At 40.2% G+C, this 22,931-nt stretch overlaps 1 protein-coding gene across 1 annotated transcript in view; it reads left to right on the forward strand.

The window, feature by feature from the left end:
- The first annotated feature begins 4,789 nt into the window (after nt 1-4,789).
- Nucleotides 4,790-22,931, forward strand: part of APPBP2 (amyloid beta precursor protein binding protein 2) — a 60,802-nt gene continuing 42,660 nt past the window's right edge. Inside the window, exon 1 of the mRNA XM_069602725.1 lies at nt 4,790-5,696. Within this exon, the coding sequence (XP_069458826.1) occupies nt 5,559-5,696 (138 nt within the window). The 5' untranslated portion in view covers nt 4,790-5,558. The remainder of the gene's footprint in view (nt 5,697-22,931) is intronic.

The raw sequence follows: 22,931 nt of genomic DNA on the forward strand, positions 1-22,931 counted from the left end.
ATGATTGCTCAAGTAAATCTGTTTGTTATTATCCTATGAACTTCACTGCAACTGAAAATGCTTTAATTGACCTGTTTTAGAACGTTTATGTAACTATTACATCCAAAACCAACTCATTATCTCCTTACTACTCTTATAACATCCCAAGGAAACTCTATCACAGTGTTTCTCACATTTTATTGTGATTATGGATTAGATGTCTGTCTTTTCAAAACTGACCCTTAAACATTTATTCTGTACTGGACCAGCATTAGCAGCAAAATACAAAACCACTCAGACCCTCTATGCTGATTCTCTACTTCCTTTCTTTTTACATTTAATTTTTTTAAAAAATAATTACATTGATTCATTTTTAATTGAAGAATAATTGCTTTACAATATTGGATAGGTTTCTGCCAAACATCAACATGTGATTCTCTACTTCTGATTGTCAGGGTAAGTAGGTAGACTTCGTGCAGGGTAGGTTTTAAGGGGGCTTCCTCAAAATAAGGACTGGCAAGTGATAGGTTATATTTGCTATTGCTCTTAGGATCAATATTAATGAAGACAGTAGAGAACAAGATTGGGGGAGCATCCTAGCAAGTAGCAGTTTGGATTAATTTTGGAGACAAGAAGCCACATGTAGCAAGCAGGATGAATTTAAAGAGGTCCAGGCAAGATGGATTGTAACCATGAACATGTACAGAAAAAAGCTTTTGAATATTCTGCAGATATGGTAATGGTACTAAAAGATGAGAACAGGGCAGAATTTCCCACCTGCATTGTGTCCCCAAGTGATAGAACTTGTTGGAAAGCCTTGCTCTGTTCTTCGGTGGTTGCAAGTTACAGGATCCAGTCATTCTGCCTCTGTGATGTGTGGTGCCATAGGTGTGTCTTGATGACTACTTATGAGGACCATGTGATTCTTGGCCTGTGGTTGATGGGTGTTGACTATGTGGATTTAGACTTGAAGGTCTCTGAAAAAGCCTCTACAAATTTAGCACAAGAGTCATTATCTCAGGCTTCCCTGGTGGTTGAGTGATTAAGAATTCACCTGCCAGTGCAGAGGACACAGGTGCAATCCCTGGTCTGGGAAGATACCACACGCCACAGAGCAGTTAAGCCCATGTGCCACAACTATGTAGCCAGTGCTCTAGAGCCCACGAGCCACAACTACTGGACGTGCAAACCTAGAGCAGTGCTCCGCAATGAGAAGCGAGGCAACAAGGAGCCCGCACTCCGCAACTGGAGATTGCCTCTGCTCGCCGCAACCAGAAAAGGCCTGCATGCCGCAACGAAGACCCAGTGCAGCCAAAAATAAAATAATCTTTAAAAAAATAAAAGGAAAAAAATCCTTCTCTTCATTCTGATACCTATGGTTAGGTGGTTCACTCTTATAGGTAGTATAGCATAGCCATTGAAAATTAAGAAAATTGTCCAACACAGGATATGAATTGTCTCATTCTTCTGAATGAATTCATATGTTTAGTAGTCCTGAGAGGGAATAGGTTGATTATGGAGTCTATTCAGTGATGGGTTTCTGGGAACTGTAGGGGATTGGAATGGGGTATTCCAGTAACCTGCTGTGGCAACCACTACAACTTTAGTGATATAAATGAAGAACCATCTTATCATGTTTTTGTGGGTCAGGATTTCAGAGCAGAGCAAGGATACTTGTCTCACTTAGCTTACTGATGCTTGGACCCTCATCTGGAAAGACTGGAAAGGCTGTTCAGTTCAGTCGCTCAGTCGTGTCCGACTCTGCAACACCATGAATCGCAGCACGCCAGGCCTCCCTGTTCATCACCAACTGCCGGAGTCCATCCAAACTCATGTCCATTTTGTCGGTGATGCCATCCAACCATCTCATCCTCTGTCGTCCCCTTCTCCTCCTGCCCTCAATCTTTCCCAGCATCAGGGTCTTTTCCAATGAGTCAGCTCTCCACATCAGGTGGCCAAAGTATTGCAGTTTCAGCTTCAGCATCAGTCCTTCCAATAAACATTCAGGACTGATCTCCTTTAGGATGGACTGGTTGGATCTCCTTGCAGTCCAAGGGACTCTCAAGAGTCTTCTCCAATACCACAGTTCAAAAGCATCAATTCTTTGGCACTCAGCTTTCTTTATAGTCCAACTCTCACATCCATACATGACTACAGGAAAACCATAGCCTTGATTAGACGAACCTTTGTTGGCTAAGTAATGTCTCTGCTTTTTAACATGCTGTCTAGGTTGGTCATAACTTTCCTTCCAAGGAGCAAGCATCTTTTAATTTCATGGCTGCAATCACCATCCGCAGTGATTTTGGAGCCCAGAAAAATAAAGTCTGACATTGCTTTCATTGTTTCCCCATCTATTTCCCATGAAGTAATGGGACCAGATGCCATGATCTTCGTTTTCTGAATGTTGAGCTTTAAGCCAAGTTTTTCACTCTCTTCTCTCACTTTCATCAAGAGGCTCTTTAGTTCTTCTTCACTTTCTGCCATAAGGGTGGTGTCATCTGCATTTCTGAGGTTACTTTTATTTCTCCCAGCAATCTTGATTCCAGCTTGTGCTTCTTCCAGCCCAGCATTTCTCATGATGTACTCTGCATATAAGTTAAATAAGCAAGGTGACAATATACAGCCTTGACATACTCCTTTTCCTATTTGGAACCAGTCTGTTGTTCCATGTCCAGTTTTAACTGTTGCTTCCTGATCTGCATACAGGTTTCTCAAGAGGCAGGTCAAGTGGTCTGGTATTCCCATCTCTTTCAGAATTTTCCACAGGAAAGGCTGAGGGTAACTGAAATGTCTTGGTGGTGGTGGTTTAGTTGCTCAGCTGTGTCGGACTTTTGCAACCCTGTGGACGGTAGCCAACCAGGCTCTTCTGTCCATGGGAATCTCCAATCAAGAATACTGGAGTGGGTTGCCATTTCCATTTCCAGGGGATCTTCCTGACCCAGGAATCGAGTCCAGGTCTCCTCCACTGCAGGCAGATTCTTTACCAGCTGAGTTATGAGGGAAGCCCAACTCATGTCTTAGGATTGAGAAATCATGGGGAGGTTTCTTCACGGAAACACCTGATACCTGAGCAGGGATGACTCAAAGGCTGCATTCAGCTGGGACTGTTGACCAGGAATGCTTACATGTCGCCTCTCCATGTGGCTTGGGCTTACTCAGAGCACAGTTGCCTCAGAGTAGTTCATCTTTTTACAAGCTGGCTCAGGAATCCAGGAGTATTCCAGAGAAGAAGGTAGACTCTGTGTGGCTTTTTCTGGCTTAGCATCATTTCTGCTGTACTCCATTTGTTGAAGCAGACATAAGTCAATCAGATTCAAGAGCAAGGTACTTAGACGCCCCCTCCAACATCTCAATGAAGGGAGACATTCCAAGTTAAAAAGGGTTATGAGTCTTCTCTAGCGGTCCAGTAGTTAAGATTTTGGGCTTCCAACACAGAGGGCGTGGGTTCAACCCCTGTTTGGGGAACTAAGAGTCCACATTCTGCAGGGCTCAGCCAAAGAAGAAAGAAAAAGTTACAACGTGTATTTCCTCTTGGAATTCTCAGGATTTTTGGACCAAGTTCATTTCATATAGTTCTGTAGAGTGGAAGGCTTTCTGCCAAATTTGAGGCTACCAGTAGTCAAGGCAAAGGCCCTTGTCCACCCAAATGTATAGGTGGCCAAGATAGCTTAGCAGGCCTCCTCTGTCTTCCATCCTTCTGTAGCCAGGAGTGCATGATTCAAGATCTTCTTCTGGCTCTGCTGGTCATAGATGATTACTGTCTTCTTGCTGACACACAAATCTGATTCTTTTACTACCTTACACTCTTTTAAGGATTCCCTATCATCTCTAAGATAAAGTCCAAGGTCATCAGCATCACATTAGCACCTTCATGATCTGACCTTGACCACTGAAAACTCAGATGCTATGCTATCATCCAAAATATGAAAGGCAGCATTTATATAATTATTGAGTTCAAATACCAGCTCTGCTGGGACTCATTAATTTTCTAGAGTACAACTGAAAGCCTTTCTTCCTTCAATTGAGGGCAGACTGCAACAAAAATGGCCTAGTTTTCAACTTTCTCCTCTGTTCAGCCAGTTCACAAGGGCCTGCAAATGGATTCCAATTCTGGAATTAGCACCTTAAGGTAAGGACTGGTTGTTTATATGAAATTAAAATAACTGAGTATTTGCATTCTTTTACTTGCCAATTCTGGTAACCCTATGTTAAGGCCAACCACAGCTTTCCCTGGTTTATTGATTATCGAGTAAATACTGGTATAGACTGAGAAGAGGACTGAGTGTTTGTTTCCTTCTTTCTTACCAAACTATTTAACCTTTTAACACTGACATACCCGGGTGAACTGGAAGAGCCACTTCCAATTCTTTTAGCTCTAAATGTCAGCACATTATTATCATCGTTGTTTTCAGGTTTTACATTGCTATAGCATGACTATGAGACCGACAGTGTCACTAATTACAATTTCCTTAAACTAGAGCAGCAGGATGTTGCATGAAGTTCTTGAAATCTAAGACACGGGAAATTAAGTTACATAAGTAGCAGATGTTCAGGCTGAGGATGGAAGAGAGCTGTAACAAGAACTCTCAATTATTTCTCCCCTGAGGCTGCGACTAGAACTAGGGGAGAAAGTTGAAATCTTCCTTTCTGTTTTACCAGGAAGTCATATCACGGCCACCACTTAGCCCTTTTTCTCTCACCACTATTTGTAATTTCATAATCAGGCTAACCGCCCCACCAGATTTTTCTAAAGTGGTTCTTTTTTGTTTTCTGTGTGTTGTTCTTTTTTTTTTCCGGTAAATTTCATCAGGAAAAAGAAACAGTAAAGTTCAAGCAGTGCGATGGTTACACAACGCAAGTCTCCCTTTCATCCTAGTTCTAGGCCGAAGGTTCCTAACTCGATTTAGGAACCGGAGCCGAAGGGACTGTTTCCAGAGCCATGTGAATTCCCTGAACGCGCGATCTTCAGTGGACTGACAAATTGTGCATCCAAACTTTCGCCTGCACCTCGAAAGGGTCCTGAGAACTCCCGAACAAGGACTGGCTGAAAGGAGAGACGAAGCTGGAGACTCGGCAGCAGCTGGTAAAACCTGTCATAACTCGTCCCAGCGAAAAACAGTTCCCCCTCAACCACCCAGCCCCGGCCCCCATGGAAAAACTCTGTTCCCCGTGGGCGGGATCACCGCTCTTTCCTTCCCGAGTCTCTTGCCTGCCGCATTCCTGCCCTCCGGCGCGTCGGCGTGCGCTGACGTCATGACGCCGCGCGCGCGCAGTCCCGCCCCTGCAGAGCTCGGCGCTGGGACGGAGCCCGGGGTGCTCGCAGACCCGGAATGTGAGGCCTCGGCGCTGCTGGCCCCGTTTCTCTGGCGAGCTCTCCCCCGCGGGCCTGCGCCCGCCGCCCGCAGCTCAGCCGGGAGGAGTCAGGGCGGCCGCGCCCTTCTGCCGTGTGCCCGCGTGGCCGCCGCCGCCGCCGCCGCCCCTCGGAATCCTCCGGGGCCGCTGAGGAGTTCGCTACGGAGGGAGGCGGGGGCCTTCGGGAGGAGGAGGCGGAGGAGGCGGAGGAGGCGGAGGGAAGGAAGATGGCGGCCGTGGAGCTCGAGTGGATCCCAGAGACTCTCTATAACACCGCCATCTCCGCTGTGGTGGATAACTACATCCGCTCTCGCCGCGACATCCGCTCCTTGCCGGAGAACATCCAGTTCGACGTGTACTACAAGGTACGGGCCGTGGGCCCGCTCTTCCCGCCGCAGCCCCTGGGGCCGCACCCCCTTCCACGTCCGCGAACCCCCGCGTTTAACCCCTCACCCCTCATAGTGGGATCGGCGCCCCGAGACCTCCGGGGCGGTGCCGGGCTGTCCGGTGTAGAAACGCTCCATCTGCTATCTTCCTTGTCTCAAGCTCTCGGCCTTGATGGATGGGATATCTCTTCGCAGTGAGACTCCTCCCCCGCCCCCCGCCCGCTTTTGGTGTTCCCTCGTCCCTCGGGGCCCCTTTGGGGTAGGCCTGTTTTGCGTGGACTTCCTCTATTGCGCCCTTGTCCCACTCAGCCCTTGCCTTCCAGCCTGTGACTTCGGGAATATTTTCTGCCCTCTCTTCCCCAATTAAGTGTCAGCATCAGCTGGACTTTTTTTTTTTTTTTTTTGCTCTTTCCCCCTCCTTTCTGCCTTCTTTCTCCTCTCGCCTCCCTCCTTTGCAAGTATTTTTCTTTTCTTGCTTCGTGTCACCTTTCTCGTCGGTCATTGGGAGGAAGTTGGGGAATTATTGGAAGTAATGATGTGCCTTATTTGCGTATCCTTTGAACCTGTGGTTTTTGTTTATGTTGATCCTTGCGGTTGAATAGGCGGTTTTATTAATACGGGAATGGTGATAAACTACCTGAAAAGAAGAACGTCTTTCTTAAAAAAAAAAAAAAAAAGAACACTTTAGAATTTAAATCGTGTTCATGTAGTTGAAAGTTGTAATCTTGCAGCATTCCTAAATCGCTCCCCCTCAAAAATCTGAACAAAGTCTCCAAGTTCAGTCTCCAAGGAGGTTCAAGGGTAAGCGTCTTTAGACGTGGACAGTCTTGCAGTGTTTAGAGAGGGAGGAGAACTTTATGGACTCGGAGCCTCCCTTTTCGTCTCCCCCCACATTTGAATGTGAACAGTGGCCTTATTATTCAGTCCTCTTTGCCTTGAATCGGCGTGGATATCTCCTCGTCTCCAGTAGCCACCCATGCAGAATTTGATCAGAAGTAAAAGTATGATTTATATTTTAGATCTAAACACTTCCTCTTGATTTGTAAGTTGGCTGGAACATTGTAAACTAAGATTTAACAGATGTGTATGTTCTTACATGTATATGGTGTTTTACGGCAGTTGTTTCACTGGGAAGATTGCCCGCTTTCTCCACCCCAGAATATTTTTTCAGAAAGCTGCTGACTTGCTACATTCTGTCTGCTAAATCCAGCTGCTTTACACCAGTTTAACAATTTTTACCCCCTAGATATTTGGAGAATATTCATTTTGGTCATTAATGTTATTTTGGGGGGGGGGCAGTGGTTAAGGAAAAATCTGCCTTTATTCCAGATCCCTTTGATACATTTACTTTTGTGTGTGTCTAAGGAAGTTTTGTGTATTTAAAATGTATTCCTCGCAGGAAGGATGAGTTAAGAGTTCTTTCTCAGCTTGGGAAACTGCAACTTTGTGTGTATGTTGTAACCTTTTACACTTTTTAGAGAAAATCATTGGAAATTTAATCAGAGTACATTCAGTAGTTGAATTTCTTCAAAGTACTAGGATATCTTTCTAGTAACTTTCATTTCTAATTGAAGCTTTTCATTTGAGCTTTATTAATAGTGACTGAACAGATGGTGCTTGTTGCCACATTTTGTGTTTCACATAGTCCGCAGAGTTTTAATATGGCGTCTTTTGGGTGCACTTTTTATTCCTTAATAGTTGTCTGCCTGTTGGAAATGTGGAAAGGAAGGTATTTAACATATGCCTGAAAGTGTAAGTGCTCTTACACAGTGATTTTAAGTCTCACAATTAAACTAAATTAGGGTATTAACCTGTTTTATAGGTGGGAAAGTGAAGTAATTTAGTCAAGGTCTCATATCCAGTATGGAGAAGGCAGTGGCACCCCACTCCAGTACTCTTGCCTGGAAAATCCCATGGACAGAGGAGCCTGGTAGGCTGCAGTCCACGGGGTCGCTACAGATCGGACACAGCTGAGCAACTTCACTTTCGCTTTTCACTTTCATGCATTGGAGGAGGAAATGGCAACCCACTCCAGTGTTCTTGTCTGGAGTATCCCAGGGACGGGGGAGCCTGGTGGGCTGCCGTCTATGGGGTCGCACAGTCGGACACAACTGAAGTGACTTAGCAGCAGCAGCAGCATACCCAGTATTCTGATTACCTTGCTTTCTTGCTTACTGTTGACTGTTTCCAGTTTTCTCCAGTTTCCAGTTTTCTCCAGTTTATAGTTTCCAAGGAGAACCCATAATCAGATCTCTCCAGTTGCCCCAACTTCCATCAATAGGCATAGTCACAGACAAAATTATAGTGTTTATGCATCAAACACTACTGTGCATCAGTAGCTTCAGGTGCAGCTTTAGAAAATGGGGTTTTGGAATAAATAGGAGATGAAGAAGCAGGTGTGCTGACTGCTCCTAAGAAGGGAAGAGAAAGAGAGGGATGATCTGTAGAAGGGTAAAATGTGAAAGCTGCTGTTAAAGTTTAAGGATGGAAGATGTTAAAATGTACTTCTTGTCTGAGTGACAGACACCAAAACAGAATGAGAGGTTGAATGTACAAGTGAGGCAGGAAATAAATTATGGAGCAGAGACCCTGAATAGAGACATTAATTGAGTGAACTTTGCCCCTTCTTTGACCATCCATAAATTAAGGTACCAGTCTTTCATTGGAGTTAGAGAAAAGACTACTTCCTCTAAGATCAGAGGAAAGATGTAAAGACTTAAAGTGTAAACATAAGTAAGCTTGCGAAGAGTGGTTGTAAGGAATTAGGATAAGATCGCTTGCTGGCAGTAAGGGACAGGAATGGCAGCTTTTATGTAGAAAGGCTAAACAGAAGTTGGAATGGTTGCTAAGGTGTATAGAAAGGGTTGCTCACTAAACATATGTTTTTTAAAAAATTGACAGAAGGTATAGATGGTTCAGTAAAACAGTACTGAATAATGTCTCTGACTCAGAATGATGTTTCGCTAAGGGTACTCAATGATTTGGGAACAGAGGTAGATAAAGTGAATAGAAAGAATTGTGAAATTATATACCAAGTGAAAGCAAACAGTGAAGGGCTGGGTCCCTCAAAGAGTGAAGTTTGTGATCTTTTTATTGTAACTGCTGAATGGTCTGTTTTGTATCCTATTCCAGTGACAGGATTTGCCATAGAGTTAAATTTTGACCAGGTGAATTTATCTCAGTAATGTGTTTTATGTTTTCAGTCTTTAACTTAGTAATTTGGGGGGGTTAAAAATTATTATTGTAAGTCTCCTGCTAAAAACCATATGAATGAATTCCTGATTTAGTATTAGAATTGTATTTTTTCTTCCTTTTTTGTGTTTATTTCTATTCTTAGTTATGTTCACTCTCAACTAATATTCTCATAATCTTTTTAAATTGGCTGGTAACAAATTGAAAAAAAATTTCTTGCAGCATATTTGACAACCAAAGAGTTAATGTTTTTTCACATTAGAAAGCTCTTCAGACTAATAAATTGAGAACAGGAAATTCTCCAGTGATCCATTGGTTGGGATTCTGCCCTTTCACAGTCAAGAACCCAGGTTTGATCCCTGGTTGGGGAATCTCCAAGCCCTATGGTGTGGCCAAAAATAAATAAATAGCAAAACCTTTTGTGGAAGTGGGGCATAAAAGAACATAAATAGGCAGCCATACCCTGTATATGGATGGAAAGGTCATATGTTATAAATTTGTCAGCTCATGTCAGTTTAGGCTTTGAATTTATTGCAAGTTGAATCAGAATCTCAGGATTTTACTAAGTATAGGAAACTTATTAAATATGATGCTTACATGGAGGAATTAATTACCTGAGAATAAATGAGCCAAGGAAAATTTTAAGTGTACAACATTCAGGATAGTCAAGTATGTTAGAAGACCATATATATTTTAAAACAATATAGTATTGGCAAAAGAAGAGCAAAGAAGGAAATTGATTTCTAGGACATAGTAGACAGTCTACGTGGAAGCTAAAGCATATTTAAGAATTTGTTTATATACTAAAGTTATAGGGCAATGCTGTATTTAAACAGTTGGGAGGAAGTTGGTTATGGGGGGGGGGGGAGAGTGTTGGACCTCTACTTAACACTTTACACCAAAATGAATTCCAAGCAAATTAAAGATTTAAATATGGCAAATGATATCTTAAAAGCATCAAAATAAATTACTGGGTCAGTATCTTACAGTGGGGAATGACTGAAATTCTTCTTTAAAGAAATTATTTTTAAAGTAATTAACAAATTTAAAAAGTGTCAAATGTTACAAAAATGAGTAATGTAAAATGTGAAGTCCTCTGTTATTCATCTTGCCAACGCTGTAATACTGTCCTGGCTTAGCGAAGGCTTCTCTAAGCATGAAACCAAAACCCAGGATGAAAAAAAGAAATGGATTCTGTTGAATACATTAGAAATTGGGGGGAGGGGGGATTGAAAGCACATTTCTTAAAAAAGACTATGCAAATGACCATACCTAGACAGCATATTAAAAAGCAGAGACATTACTTTGCCAACAAAGGTCCATCTAGTGAAAGCTATGGTTTTTCAAGTAGTCATGTTTGGATATGAGAGTTGGACTATAAAGAAAGCTGAGTGCCGAAGAATTGATGCTTTTGAACTGTGGTGCTGGAGAAGACTCTTGAGAGTCCCTTGGACTGCAAGGAGATCCAGCTAGTCCATCCTAAAGGAGATCAGTCCTGAATATTCATTGGAAGAACTGATGCTGAAGCTGAAACTCCAATACTTTGGCCACCTGATGCGAAGAACTGACTCATTTGAAAAGACCCTGATGCTGAGAAAGATTGAAGGCGGGAGGAGAAGGGGATGACAGAGGATGAGATGGTTGGATGGTATCACCGACTCAATGGACATGGGTTTGAGCAAGCTCCAGGAGTTGGTGATGGGACAGGGAGCCCAGGGGTGCTGCAGTCCATGGGATCGCAAAGAATCAGACATTGAGCAACTGAACTGAACTGAATTGATGCAAATGACGTTTGTCAGGTAAGAGATGAATTTCCTAATACAGAAAGATCTAATGTTCATTAGTATATAAAGTACAACCAACTGATTTCCAGAAGACCTGAAGAGCTAGCTCACAGAACATGAAACTATGAATGGCTAATAAACATCAAATGAAATGCAAATTAAAGTGCAGTGTCAAGCCAAGTCAATCATGAGGAAGAAATCTGGAGAACTTACGCCATCGAATATGGAGCTGTAACAGATAGGATAATATGGGAATGCCATATTAATAGACAAAAAGCCCAGTGGAGGAGTTCAGTCCATTAACAGACTGACACGTGTACTGTCACCTGGTCTGTCGTAAAGGTGACACAGTGGTACAGTGGGGAAAGGAAGATCAAGTAGTGTTGGTTAGTTGGATATCCATGTAGAGGGGGAAGGATCATGATCTTACCTTATATCATACACAGTTACCATTTTCGGTGGATTGCTGATCTAAATGTACAAAGCCGTTTTTTAGGAAAAAGTTTTCACTGTGTCAGCAAAAATATATTAAATAGGATACAAAAAATGAGCTAAATGTAGAGGTAATTTGGTATATTGGCCTATTTTAAGATTAAGAACATCTGTTTATTAAAGATAGCATTAAAAGAGTGAAAAGCGAAGCCACAGAGTGGGAGAAAATATTTGCAGCACATATTATCTCATAAAAGATTAATCCTGCATCTAAAAAACTAGAAATAAAAGAAGAAATAGCTAATTTTTTTAAAATGAGAAAACAATTTCAATAGACATCCAAAAAGACATTCAAAGGTCCAGTGAAACATTTTGGAAAGATGCTCAACCTCATTTTGTCTTCAGGGAAATTGCTGTTCTACTATACTCCCTTCAGAATGACTAAAATGAAAAAGAAGTGTTGGTAAGGATGTGGAGCAATCAGAACTCTCTTAAACTGTTAGTGGAAGTGTTAATTGATACACCATTTTGGAAAACTCACATTATCTGCTGTAAAGAGTGTGTGTGTGTGTGTAATTCCTCCTCACGATTATAACAGTAATGTGTGTGTGTAACTCCTCCTCACGATTATAACAGTAATGTTCATGCAACACTATTCATAATAACCAAAAAAATGGAAACTATCCCAATAGCCATCAATAGGAGAATTATAAATTGTGAAATAGTCATGTAGAGGAATATTTTACAATGAAAATGAATGAACTGCAGTTGCGAAACCATATGGATATCTCACAGGTGACATTAAGTGAAAGAAATCAGCAAAGGAGTATATACCAGAGGCTCCCAAACTTTCTCCCTTCACAGAACCTTCAGGTCAGAAGAAATACCTGACAGCTCTGTTAATTAAATAGTTAGATATGAAAAACTGAATAATACTTATGTCCTAACAACACAAGAACCATTAAAAAAATGAATAAAAATTGAAAGTATTTTACTCCATTCTTAAATAAGCACGATTACTCACTACTGAAATGTATGTGTCAGACACTGTACAACTACTCAGATCTTGAAATTGAATTGGAAACTACCATTCTTATTTTCTGTTACATGAGTTTTGCACGTTCGTTTTATCATAACAACCACTGAAAATGCTGCTACACAAAGATAAGATGTCATTGAAAGGAATATAGCAGTCTAGTATTTGGCATGGTTTAATGTAAATGTTGAATATTGTACCTTTCAAATTTAAAATATCCTGCAGTGCCCCGGGGCATTTTGGTGCAGCTTGGAAAATGTGGATATATAGTGTGTGATTCCGTTTACATAAGGTTCAAAAACAGGCTTAAAAAATCTTAAAGTGTTTTAAGTCTGGAGAGGTTGCCCTTGGCAGATGGTGGCAGTGCAGGGGCGTGAAGGGAGATGTCTGGGATTCTGATAGCGCTCGGTTTCATTAACGTCATCTGCATGTTGGTATCTGGGCATGTTCACTTTGTGAAAATTTATTGAACTTTGCATTCTTTTTCTTTTTAGAATTATGTGTTTTTATTGAAGTATAGTTGATGTACAATGTTATATGTGTTACAGATATACAATATAGTGAGTCACAATTTTCCAAGGTTGTACTCCATTTATATTACTGTAAAATATTGGCTGTGTTCCCTGTGTTGTACAGTATGTTCCTGTAGCTTATTTTCTACGTAATAGTTTGTACTTCTTAGAGCTTTACATTTTAAATATAAGTTGTGCACTCATCTGTGTACATGTCATATTTCAGTAAAAAGGTTTAAAAATTACTATTCCTCTTCACTTGCCAGATTATCATGGTTTAATGATTCAAATAACTCTTATCCTTTAATCTACAATACCATGAAATTTTCCTATAGGAATGCTTGTTGACTATACAGGAAATTCTGTTCAGGAATGTTAAGTACAGTATTGTTTATGGTGGCAAAAATTGAAAACAACTGTTTGCTCATCCATCAGGAATGGAATATTGTACTTCATTTAGAAAGAATGAGGATGCTGGATATATTGGTGTAAAGAGTACACGGGGAGGGTAAAAGCTTGTCACAAAGTAGTATGAATAACAATCATGTTTGTTGTTTTTAAATGAGCGAATATATGTGTACATTTGAGTACGGGTTGAAAAAAAACCTAGAGGAACACAAAATTTCAGTAGTATTTATTCAAGGGAAAGAATTGTAGTTGTTTTTAACTTTGTACATATATTCTCTCTATATTTTTATACTAGAATTTTTGTATTTTGTTGTGTAAAAGAAGTAAAATTGAATTTTTAAGAATAAGCTATCTGTCACATGAAGTTGTACTAAGAGGGGAATAGCCTAAAAGCCGATACTCTAAATATTAGTGTGACTAAGAAGTCAGATGGCACAGCAAAGAATCTGCCTGCTATGCAGGAGACCTGGGTTTGATCCTTGGGTCTTCTGTTTTCCGGGGCTTCCCTGATGGCTCAGGTGGTGAAGAATCTGCCTGCAGTGTGGGAGACCCAGGTTCAAGCCCTGGGTCAGGAAGATCGATCCCCTGGAGAGGGGAATGGCAACCCACTCCACTATTCTTGCCTTGAGAATTCCATGGACAGAGAAGCCTGGTGGGCTGCAGTCTATGGGTTTGCAAAGAGTCAGACACGACTGAGCGACTAAACACTTTCACTTAAGAAGTAGGTCAAGGTGATTGGTTTAAAAGAAAAATAAGTCAACTAATTAAGTAGTTAATTGACCACATTAATCACTAGTTAGCCACATCAAGAAATGTGAGAGAAAGCTCCCATTCTCAAAACTAGGAATGAGAAAGTAAAAATAACCATGGATACAATAGAAAGGGGGGAAATAGTCTTTTAAGTTGTAGCATAATTTGCTTTAGATGTAGCATAGCTTGTATGCATGCATGCTAAGTTGCTTCAGTTGTGTCTGATTCTATGCAACCCGGTGGACTGTAGCCCACCAGGGTCTTCTGTCCATTGGATTCTCCAGGCAAGAATGCTGGAGTGGGTTGCCATTTCTTCTTACAGAGGATCTTTCTGACTGAAATGTGTGTTTCTAGGAAAGTAGAAATAACAAAGAGAAGTTGATAGACTAAAACCATAAAAGAAGTTAAATTATATTTTCCCCTTTGTCCACATGCCTCTTCCCACAGCAGACAAAACTCCCACATTATTAAACTATCTTGGGTATAGTCAAAGAATAGTTGATACTTTTGATAGTTTTTTAAAGATCTATATTTGTCTGTGCTGAGTCTTTGTTGCTGATTGTAGGACTTCTCTAGTTGCAGGGAGTAGGTGGCTTCTCTTGTTGCAGAGCACTGGCTCTAGGGTGCTTATGCGTGTGAGCTAAGTTGCTTCAGTTGTGTCTGACTCTACATAACCTATGAACTGTAGTCTGTCAGGCTCCTCTGTCCATGGAACTCTCCAGGCAGGAATACTGGAGTGGGTTGCCATGCCCTCCTCTGAGGGATCTTTCTGACCCAGGCATCGAACCAGAGTATCTTGCATCCCCTGTATTGGCATGCAGGTTCTTTACTGCCAAGCCACCAGGGAAGCCCTGGTTTTCTGTTTTATAAGTTCCTTTCTATGTTTTCTAATTAAAAAAAAAAAAGCATCTATGCAATTCTGCTGCAATCAAAGGAAACAATATTTGTTTCTATTTTTTGGCTGCATGGTATATGGGATCTTAGTTCCCTGAGTTCCCTGATCAGGGATTAAACCCTTGCCCTGCAGTGAAAGGGAGGAGTCTTAACCACTGAATCACCTCAGAAGTCCCCAAAACAAATGTTTTAAAGTTGGCTATCTAGAATACAGAATGCGGTTTGTTGTTTTTAGGGTTTTTTCCCCTAATTAAAAAAAAAAAATTACAGTGTAGTTAATTTACAGTGTTTCAGGTGCAGGGAACGACGTCTCATATAGAGACAGAATGTTTTCTTACAGCCATGGACTGTAGCCCACCAGGCTGCTCTGTCCGTGGGATTCTCCAAGCAAGAATACTGAAGTGGGTTGCCATTTCCCGACCTAGGGATTGAGCCTGGGTCTCCCACATTGCAGGCAGATTCCTTACCATCTGAACCACCAGGGAAGCCCCTCTTAAAACCATACTGTCTTCTTTCTACTGCCTCATGGATACACTCCTGATTTTCACCAAGGTTGGTAGTGATGCTTTAAGAAGAGACGTCCAGAAACTTCTTACCTACATACAGAGATCTCTGATACCTATTTGGTTATATATGACTGGTTATCATTGTTGGCTAGATTTTTCATCTAACTAGACTTTTGGGGCTTCCCTCATAGCCCAGTTGGTAAAGAATCTACCTGCAGTGCAGGAGACCCTGGTTCGATTCCTGGGTTGGGAAGATCCTCTGGAGAAGGGATAGGCTACCTACTCCAGGATTCTTGGGCTTCCCTTGTGGCTTAGCTAGTAAAGAATCCGCCTGCAATGCGGGAGACCTGGGTTCAATCCGTGGGTTGGGAAGATAACCCTGGAGAAGGGAAAGGCTATTCACTCGAGTATTTTGGCCTGGAGAAATCCATGGTCTGTATATTCCATGGGGTCCCAAAGAGTTGGACACGACTGAGCGACTTCTCTTTCACTTTTCACTTTCATGCACTGGAGAAGGAAATGGCAACCCACTCCAGTGTTCTTGCCTGGAGAATCCCAGGGACGGGGAGCCTGGTGGGCTGCCTGTTATGGGGTCTCACAGAGTTGGACACGACTGAAGCGACTTAGCAGCAGCAGAGCGACCTTCACTTTGACTCTCAGACTTTTGTCTTGACTTTCCATTTGTATCACGATAGCATCTTCCACCATTAACACAATCATATTATCTTGAAAATGTTCCATTGACCCGCCAAGTGAGAGAATTAGAGAATCTGGGTTCTAGACAAAAGTTCATTCTTATAATGATTGAGGAAAAAACTCTTTAATTTCTCCTTTAATGGATGGTGAATCTAGTATCATATATGTGGACAGGGTATTTAAAGTTAGGAATGGGTTACGTTCCCATTTTGAGAGTTAGCTATTTCTTGTACTTTAAATAATGTGAATATGTCTACTTAGCTTACTTATCAGTAGACAAAACACTTTATCCTGCAAGATGCAAAGAATCATATGTTGGTCAGTTTTTTTTTGGTTTTTTTTTTTAAGTATAATGGAACCAGTGAGTGTGGAGCAGCTGAGAAATTAAAATGTTACAAAAGCAATAATGAATTTGTTTACTTGGCTGCATCAGGTCTTAGTTGCAGTACGTGGGATTTTCATTGCATCCTGTGGAATCTTTCGTTGAGCTTCATGGACTCAGTGGCTGTAGCTCATGGACTTAGTTGCTCTGAGGCATGTTGGATCTTAGTTCCCTGACTGGGAATCGAACCCACCTCATCTGTATTGTAAGGTGGATTCTTAACCCCTGGATCACCAGGGAAATCCCAGAAGAAGTAAGAAATTTAAATGTTGGTTTACCTCCAGAAGAAAGCATTTCTTTTTAAATTAAATGTGCATTATATTAAGATACTTCTTTAGTACTTGCTTTAATCCATGAATGTATAATCTGAGATCACAGTGCACTCAGGCAACAGGGAAAGGACATTACATGTAATATACAGTGTAATATGAAAATAGAATAAAGAAATTTAAATTATATTCCAAAGTGAATTTATTTAGAACTACATTTCAAATGAACTTTGAGATTAGAGAACAAGAATAAATGTATTTTATGTGTGTTAAACAAAACAAAATATTGCTGCTTTTATTTATCTTAGAGGTAAAGGATATACTTGTTTAGCAGTAATGGATGCATTATTTTTAGAAAATGTTTTATTATGGCAAAATTAAACACAAAAGTAGATGGGATAGAATAATGGATCTCCATGTGTCCATTGCTGAGCTTCAGCAGTTACTAATTCTTGGCTAGTCTTACTGCTGAATCCATTTTCTACAATCCCCTTTCATATAGTATTTGGAAGCACATCATTTAATTTCATCTGTAAATATCTTAGTAATCATCATACTATTATAACACCAAAGAAAAATTAATAATAATTCTTTATTAAATTGCCAGTCATTCAAATTTTCAGTTTTTAAATGTCAAATGTGTATAGTTTTACAGTTTGTTTGTTTGGATCAGAATCCAGATAAGATCTGTGCCTTGGCTGTTGGCTGATATATCTCTTAAGGCTCTGTTGGTCTGTAGATTCCCTATCCATCTGTTTTCTTATCTTTGCAACTTATTTGTTGAAGAGACAGGATCCGTTTTCCTATAGACTACAGAGTTTCCTTTGGTTCCGAGATTCCAGTGATAAACCTTTAAAACATTTTCATCATCCCTTGTAGGTGTTTCAGCCTTTTTGCTTGTGAATACTTCATAGGTTTCACTGGTTTCAGACCAGTTTTTAAAGCCAAGTTCAGGATTTGGGGGCTGTAGATTATCGAGGTAGTATGAATTTGGACTGCATACTTAAAAATGTCCTAGGCTGGAGGTTTTAGTTTTTTACAGCGGACTTTGCCAGGGCTGTGGGAGATGTTCTAGACTTTTATTCCTGGATTTAGTGAGTCAGTTCAGTGCCAGATTCCTTTGCTTAAAAGGATCTGCTGCCTTTAATCCTTCCTATCTATTTGGTCATTGCACTCTGGTCCACAATCACTTGGAGCTATAAAACTGTTCTGTTTTTCTCTTCAGCTGTTTTTGAGTTCATGTCTCCTTAATTTGGGGGAGCTATGAAGTTTCTGCTCTTAATTTCAAACTCGGCTATTTATCCCCAAGTTGTTTTGTGAAATTTTATCCAGCATTACTCTGTTTGAAAAGAGGCTGCAAAGTTTTTATCTGTTTGTCGGTGCTGTCTGCCATATTGCCAGAAGCTTGACTCCTATTCCTTATCAAACCTCTCCCAAAGTGCTTTCTTCATTGGTCTGGGTATTTTATTTGTGTTCCTAAAACACTGCCTGTCTCGGTTGTATAATCTGAACATCATTTATTTTCCTGCCTTGACAGCCTCTGAATTTTTTGAAATCACAGTTCTTTTTTTTTTTTTTTAATTTTTAAATTTCTGGCCACGCCATGTGACGCATGGGATGTGGGAACTAAGACATGTGGAATCTTAGTTCCCCAGCTAGGAATTGAGCCCACACTTCCCGCACCCCCCTGCAGTGGAAGTGCAGTCTTAATCACTGGATCACCAGGGAAGTCCCTGAACTCACAAAACAGTTCTCACTGTCTTTGTATTCCAGTGGTGATCATAGTCACCACTATATTCTCCAAACCTAGGACAATCTGCCTTACACAAATGTTCGTGATATTTATTAAGTTAATTTTTAAAAGTAGAATGTTCCTAGCTATAATAATCTTGATTTTGATATGAAAATTACAAAGGTTAAACAAGTTCAGTAAGCTGAGAGTTTAATACAATGAATACACCAGGTACTTGGTAAAAGATCAGATGTCAAATTAGGGAACACCTATTTTTGTCTATAAATTTAAGCAGCTATTACAATTTGTTCTTGATTTTTACATTCAGATACTGGCACCTTATGTTCTTCACTGTAGTTTATTGAGTTTGCATTCAGATTTGTTCTCAGAGTTTATTGTATGGGCATGGTGTGTCGGTACAGTAGAGGACAGGACAGGGGAACCTAGTAGATGTCGCTTTAAGATGCTTACAGTCTGATTGAGGAGACAGTAAATAACTGTCAAATCAGGGTTTTTCCCTTAATGTCAGATTCATCAGATGAATTTGGGCAATTTCAATAAAAAATTATAGAATAGCAGTATTGAATACTTTATTCTCTAAATGATAAGCTCCAGAGGTAGAGGGTATGTTTTAATTTTTTTGTTTGTTTGTTTCCTCTAAGGTTCTGAGTTCTACCCAGAGTAGATTGCTACCAGTTTGGATTTTGCATTCAGATAATATTGAATATATGTCTATTCCTAGGCATTGTATTGGGCATTGAGAATATAGTGGTGAAAGTGGTCAGAGTGTAGACTGTAATGGAATGACATGTTTAACAAATTATCACTTAAGTGAATGTGTGTATGCATGCCTTGGTGCACCTGTGGAAGAAAAACACATGTTATAACAGGGAACAGAACTTAGTTTGGGGAGTCCAGGGAAGGTCTCTGAAAAAGTGAGGTGTTAGCTGAGACCAATAGGATAGTTACAGATTAACTAAATGAGGAATCGTCGCATCAGTGTCTCATGTGCAGGCAGCAGGTTTGTGTACAAAGTCAGGAGGTGGAATAGAACTAAAAGGTTAGTGTGGCAGAAATGTGTAGGGGATCAGGGAGAAAGAATGGTGAAAGATGAGGTTTGAAAGCTAGTAGGAGTTAGATGACTTTTAGAGACTCGTAGACCACATTAACAATTTTGGATTACGTACACATTGAAGGTGCATGCTTTTAAACAGTAATGGCATGAAATGATTCACTTTTTCAAAAGTTCATTCTACCTGCTATGTGGATGTTGACTAGAGGAGAACAAGAATGATAATGGAAAGACTCAGTCCAGTTCAGTCGCTCAGTCATGTTTGACTCTTTGCAACCCCATGGACTGCAGCACGCCAGGCTTTCCAGTCCACCAATCCCGGAGCTTGCTCAAACTCGTGTCCATTGAGTTGGTGATGCCATCCAACTGTCTCGTCCTCTGTCGTCCCCTCCTCCTGCCTTCAGTCTTTCCCAGCATCAGGGTCTTTTCCAGTGAGTCAGGTCTTCACATCAGGTGGCCAAAGAACTGGAGCTTCAGCATCAGCCCTTCCAATGAATATTCAGGACTGATTTCCCTCAGGATTGACTGGTTTGATGGAAAGACTAGTTTTATGAAATATTTGCGGTAATCTGGTAAAATATGTGAAATATAAATCCTGTACCATAGATGCTCATGGGTTATTGGATTGTTGCACCCTGCCTTCTCTCTTATTTCCTTCCGCTTGGTGCTTCTACCATAAGCGCAATATCAGCAGTTCTTCGGTGACTGAAAGAGAGGGGTAATTGTTCCAAACATGAGTGAGATGCATGAGTTGCAGAGTATGTGTGGGTGGGTGTGTTTGTGACTTCATAGTTATTCTTAGACCATAGTTTTGGGCTGTTTCTTTTATGTCTTTTTCTAAACTTTTCTGAAGTTTTTGTTGTTGGGAATTAGCCTATTTTGTTTGCTAATTTGATATTAACACTAATCTGTTCACTCAGCCTGGTAATTTTGGATTGGCTGAGAAAGCAGATATGTCAGTTCAGAATGTCTTGGGCTAAGGAAGGCTTTCATCTCCATCTTTATCTTCCAAAGAGTTCTCTGGGTTTGAGGCTGTCTTGCGTTACCCTTGCAATAGCTGCCCTCAGTTTTTATAGAAAAAATGTTTAGTGTCTGAAAGCCCTTGCTTCTGACACATCACCAGGAGTTTCACCTCTTTATGTATTCAAGATATTAAATCCTATATAAGCGTTCCTAATATTTTACCTTTGTTATATTTTAAATTTTTGTTTACAGTATATTATATTCATGGACATTTTCGGTGTTTATGAAATCACATATCTATTCTTTATGACTTTGCCTGTAGTGTATACTGCTTTTAGAAGGGCAGTATTACAAGGTTTTTAACATGAATGTTACTTAATTGTTTAATATTAATATTTAGAACTTTGATAAGACTAGGATTTATTATTATCAGGAGGTACCTTACTTTGTTTCTACATTTTTATGCATTCTTTATTAACTGTTTTTTTCTTCTAATGATTTTAAAATGCTCCCTTTATCAAATGTTAAGTTTTTATGTATACTAAGATCTGCTTTTGAACTCTGCATTTTGTTCCATTGATTGGTCCATCTTCATACTTGTACAGTATTGTTTTAGTTGTATTTTTATTGTCTGTTTTCATATCTGTTGGGAGATAGTTTACATCTAAAAAACAAACTTGTTCTTTTTATTTTCTTTAAGGTATCAATAGCTAAAAGTAGTTGCTAGTCCTTTAATAACCTCCTTACTCAGTGGGTGCAGAATTTAATAATGAAACATATTATGTAATAATGAACTAAAATAAGTCAAATTTTAAAATATCTGATGTAAGAATCATTATCAAAGAACCTAGAGCTTCAGTTTTGTTTCTTCTTAGCTCTACTCTATAAGATATATGAATCTATGAAGGGATTAATCTTCTATTATTTCTTTTAAAATTGTTTAAATTGCTTGTTTTATACTCTTTCTTACCTCCTGATATAATAATACCTTTGAGAAGTATTATAGTGTAAGTTATGAAGAACATGGATGTAAAGACAGACTGCCTGGAGCCAGATTGTCACCCTACTTCTTCTTAATTGTATGATTTTGAGCAAGTTATTTAACTTTATATGCCTCAGTTTCCTTATCTGTGGAAGGACAGAATGAGTTGCTTAGGAAAAGTGCTTAGAACAGTACCTGGCACAGTAAATGCTGTTTATTTTGGATTGGTAGTCAAAAGTCCTGTTCATATAATTTATAAATTTGCATTTTGGGGGAGAAGCCTGATAAGGTGTGTTTTTTTAACTGAAGTATAGGGGCTGTGCATGGAAAGATGATTGGATGATTTGAAACAGTTAAATCACTCACTATTCTTTACACCCAATTCAAATGTAGACCCATTTGTAGCTAGAAAAAGTGAACTGCTGAGAGATTTAAAAAAAAAAGCTTGTGTTTATTAATAGGCATAGTTTTAATATATTTAAAATGGTAACTAAGCTTACATCTTTCCTTCAAACCCCATTTGTTAGGAAATTTTCAGTATTAAAGGGATATTGAGTTATAGAACATATAGTTTAATTGTTTTATTTGACTAGTGAATACAGGCAAAAAAGTGGTATAACTTTCATTTCTTACATTTTACAAAAGAAATTCTAAGCATTAAGTTTACTAATGGCTTATTTTGATAAGAAACTAAAGGTTTTTTTGCTCCTAAACTCTTTTTGAAGTATGTATATGTATGTATTTTGTTAACTGCATTTATTTTTCTGTCCCAAATCAGAAATTTATCATACTGGTAAGTCCCAAAATAGGGGTTTGATTATAAATTCTCAGCTTTATTTTTCCTGAGTTTTTCCTTTGTTAGTTAATAGTGAAGATGTATGTGATGGTAGTGAGTTTTATCATAGGCATTCCCAGAAGCTCTTTTATTATTTATTTTTACCATAGAAAATGTGATCATCTCCAAAAATAGCAAATCTTTTCTTATGAAGGTTTATGCTTAATATGAGTTCCCAACTACTGTGTGAAGGTAACATTTCTGCTTCCCCTTCCTGAGCATGTGGAAGGTGGTTCTTACCCTCTCTCCCCCTACAGCAGTCATCACGGATGGTTCACAGAAGTCTTTGGGGCAGGAAGAGGGGACTTGTGTGCTGTGATGAGTCTTGGTTGTTTTACGTGGCCTTCTCCTGGGGAACATGGGCTCTGGAGCATGTAGGCTCAGTAGTTGTGGTGTGGGCTTAGTTGCCCTGCGGCATGTGGGATCTTGGTTCCCTGACGAGGGTTCGAACCTCATCCCCAACATTGGAAGGAGGATTCCAACCACTGGACCACCAGGGAAGTCCCTGCAAAATGGTCATTGTTACATGGTAGTCCTATGCTGCTGCTAAGTCGCTTCAGTCGTGTCCGACTCTGTGCGACCCCATAGACGGCAGCCCATCAGGCTCCCCCATCCCTGGGATTCTCCAGGCAAGAACACTGGAGTGGGTTGCCATTTCCTTCTCCAGTACATGAAAGTGAAGAGTGAAAGAGCGACCCCATGGACTGCAGCCTACCGGGCTGCTCTGTCCATGGGATTTTCCAGGCAAGAGTACTGGAGTGGGGTGCCA

Source organism: Ovis canadensis, chromosome 11 (assembly GCF_042477335.2).
Source record: "Ovis canadensis isolate MfBH-ARS-UI-01 breed Bighorn chromosome 11, ARS-UI_OviCan_v2, whole genome shotgun sequence".
Lineage (NCBI taxonomy): Eukaryota > Metazoa > Chordata > Mammalia > Artiodactyla > Bovidae > Ovis > Ovis canadensis.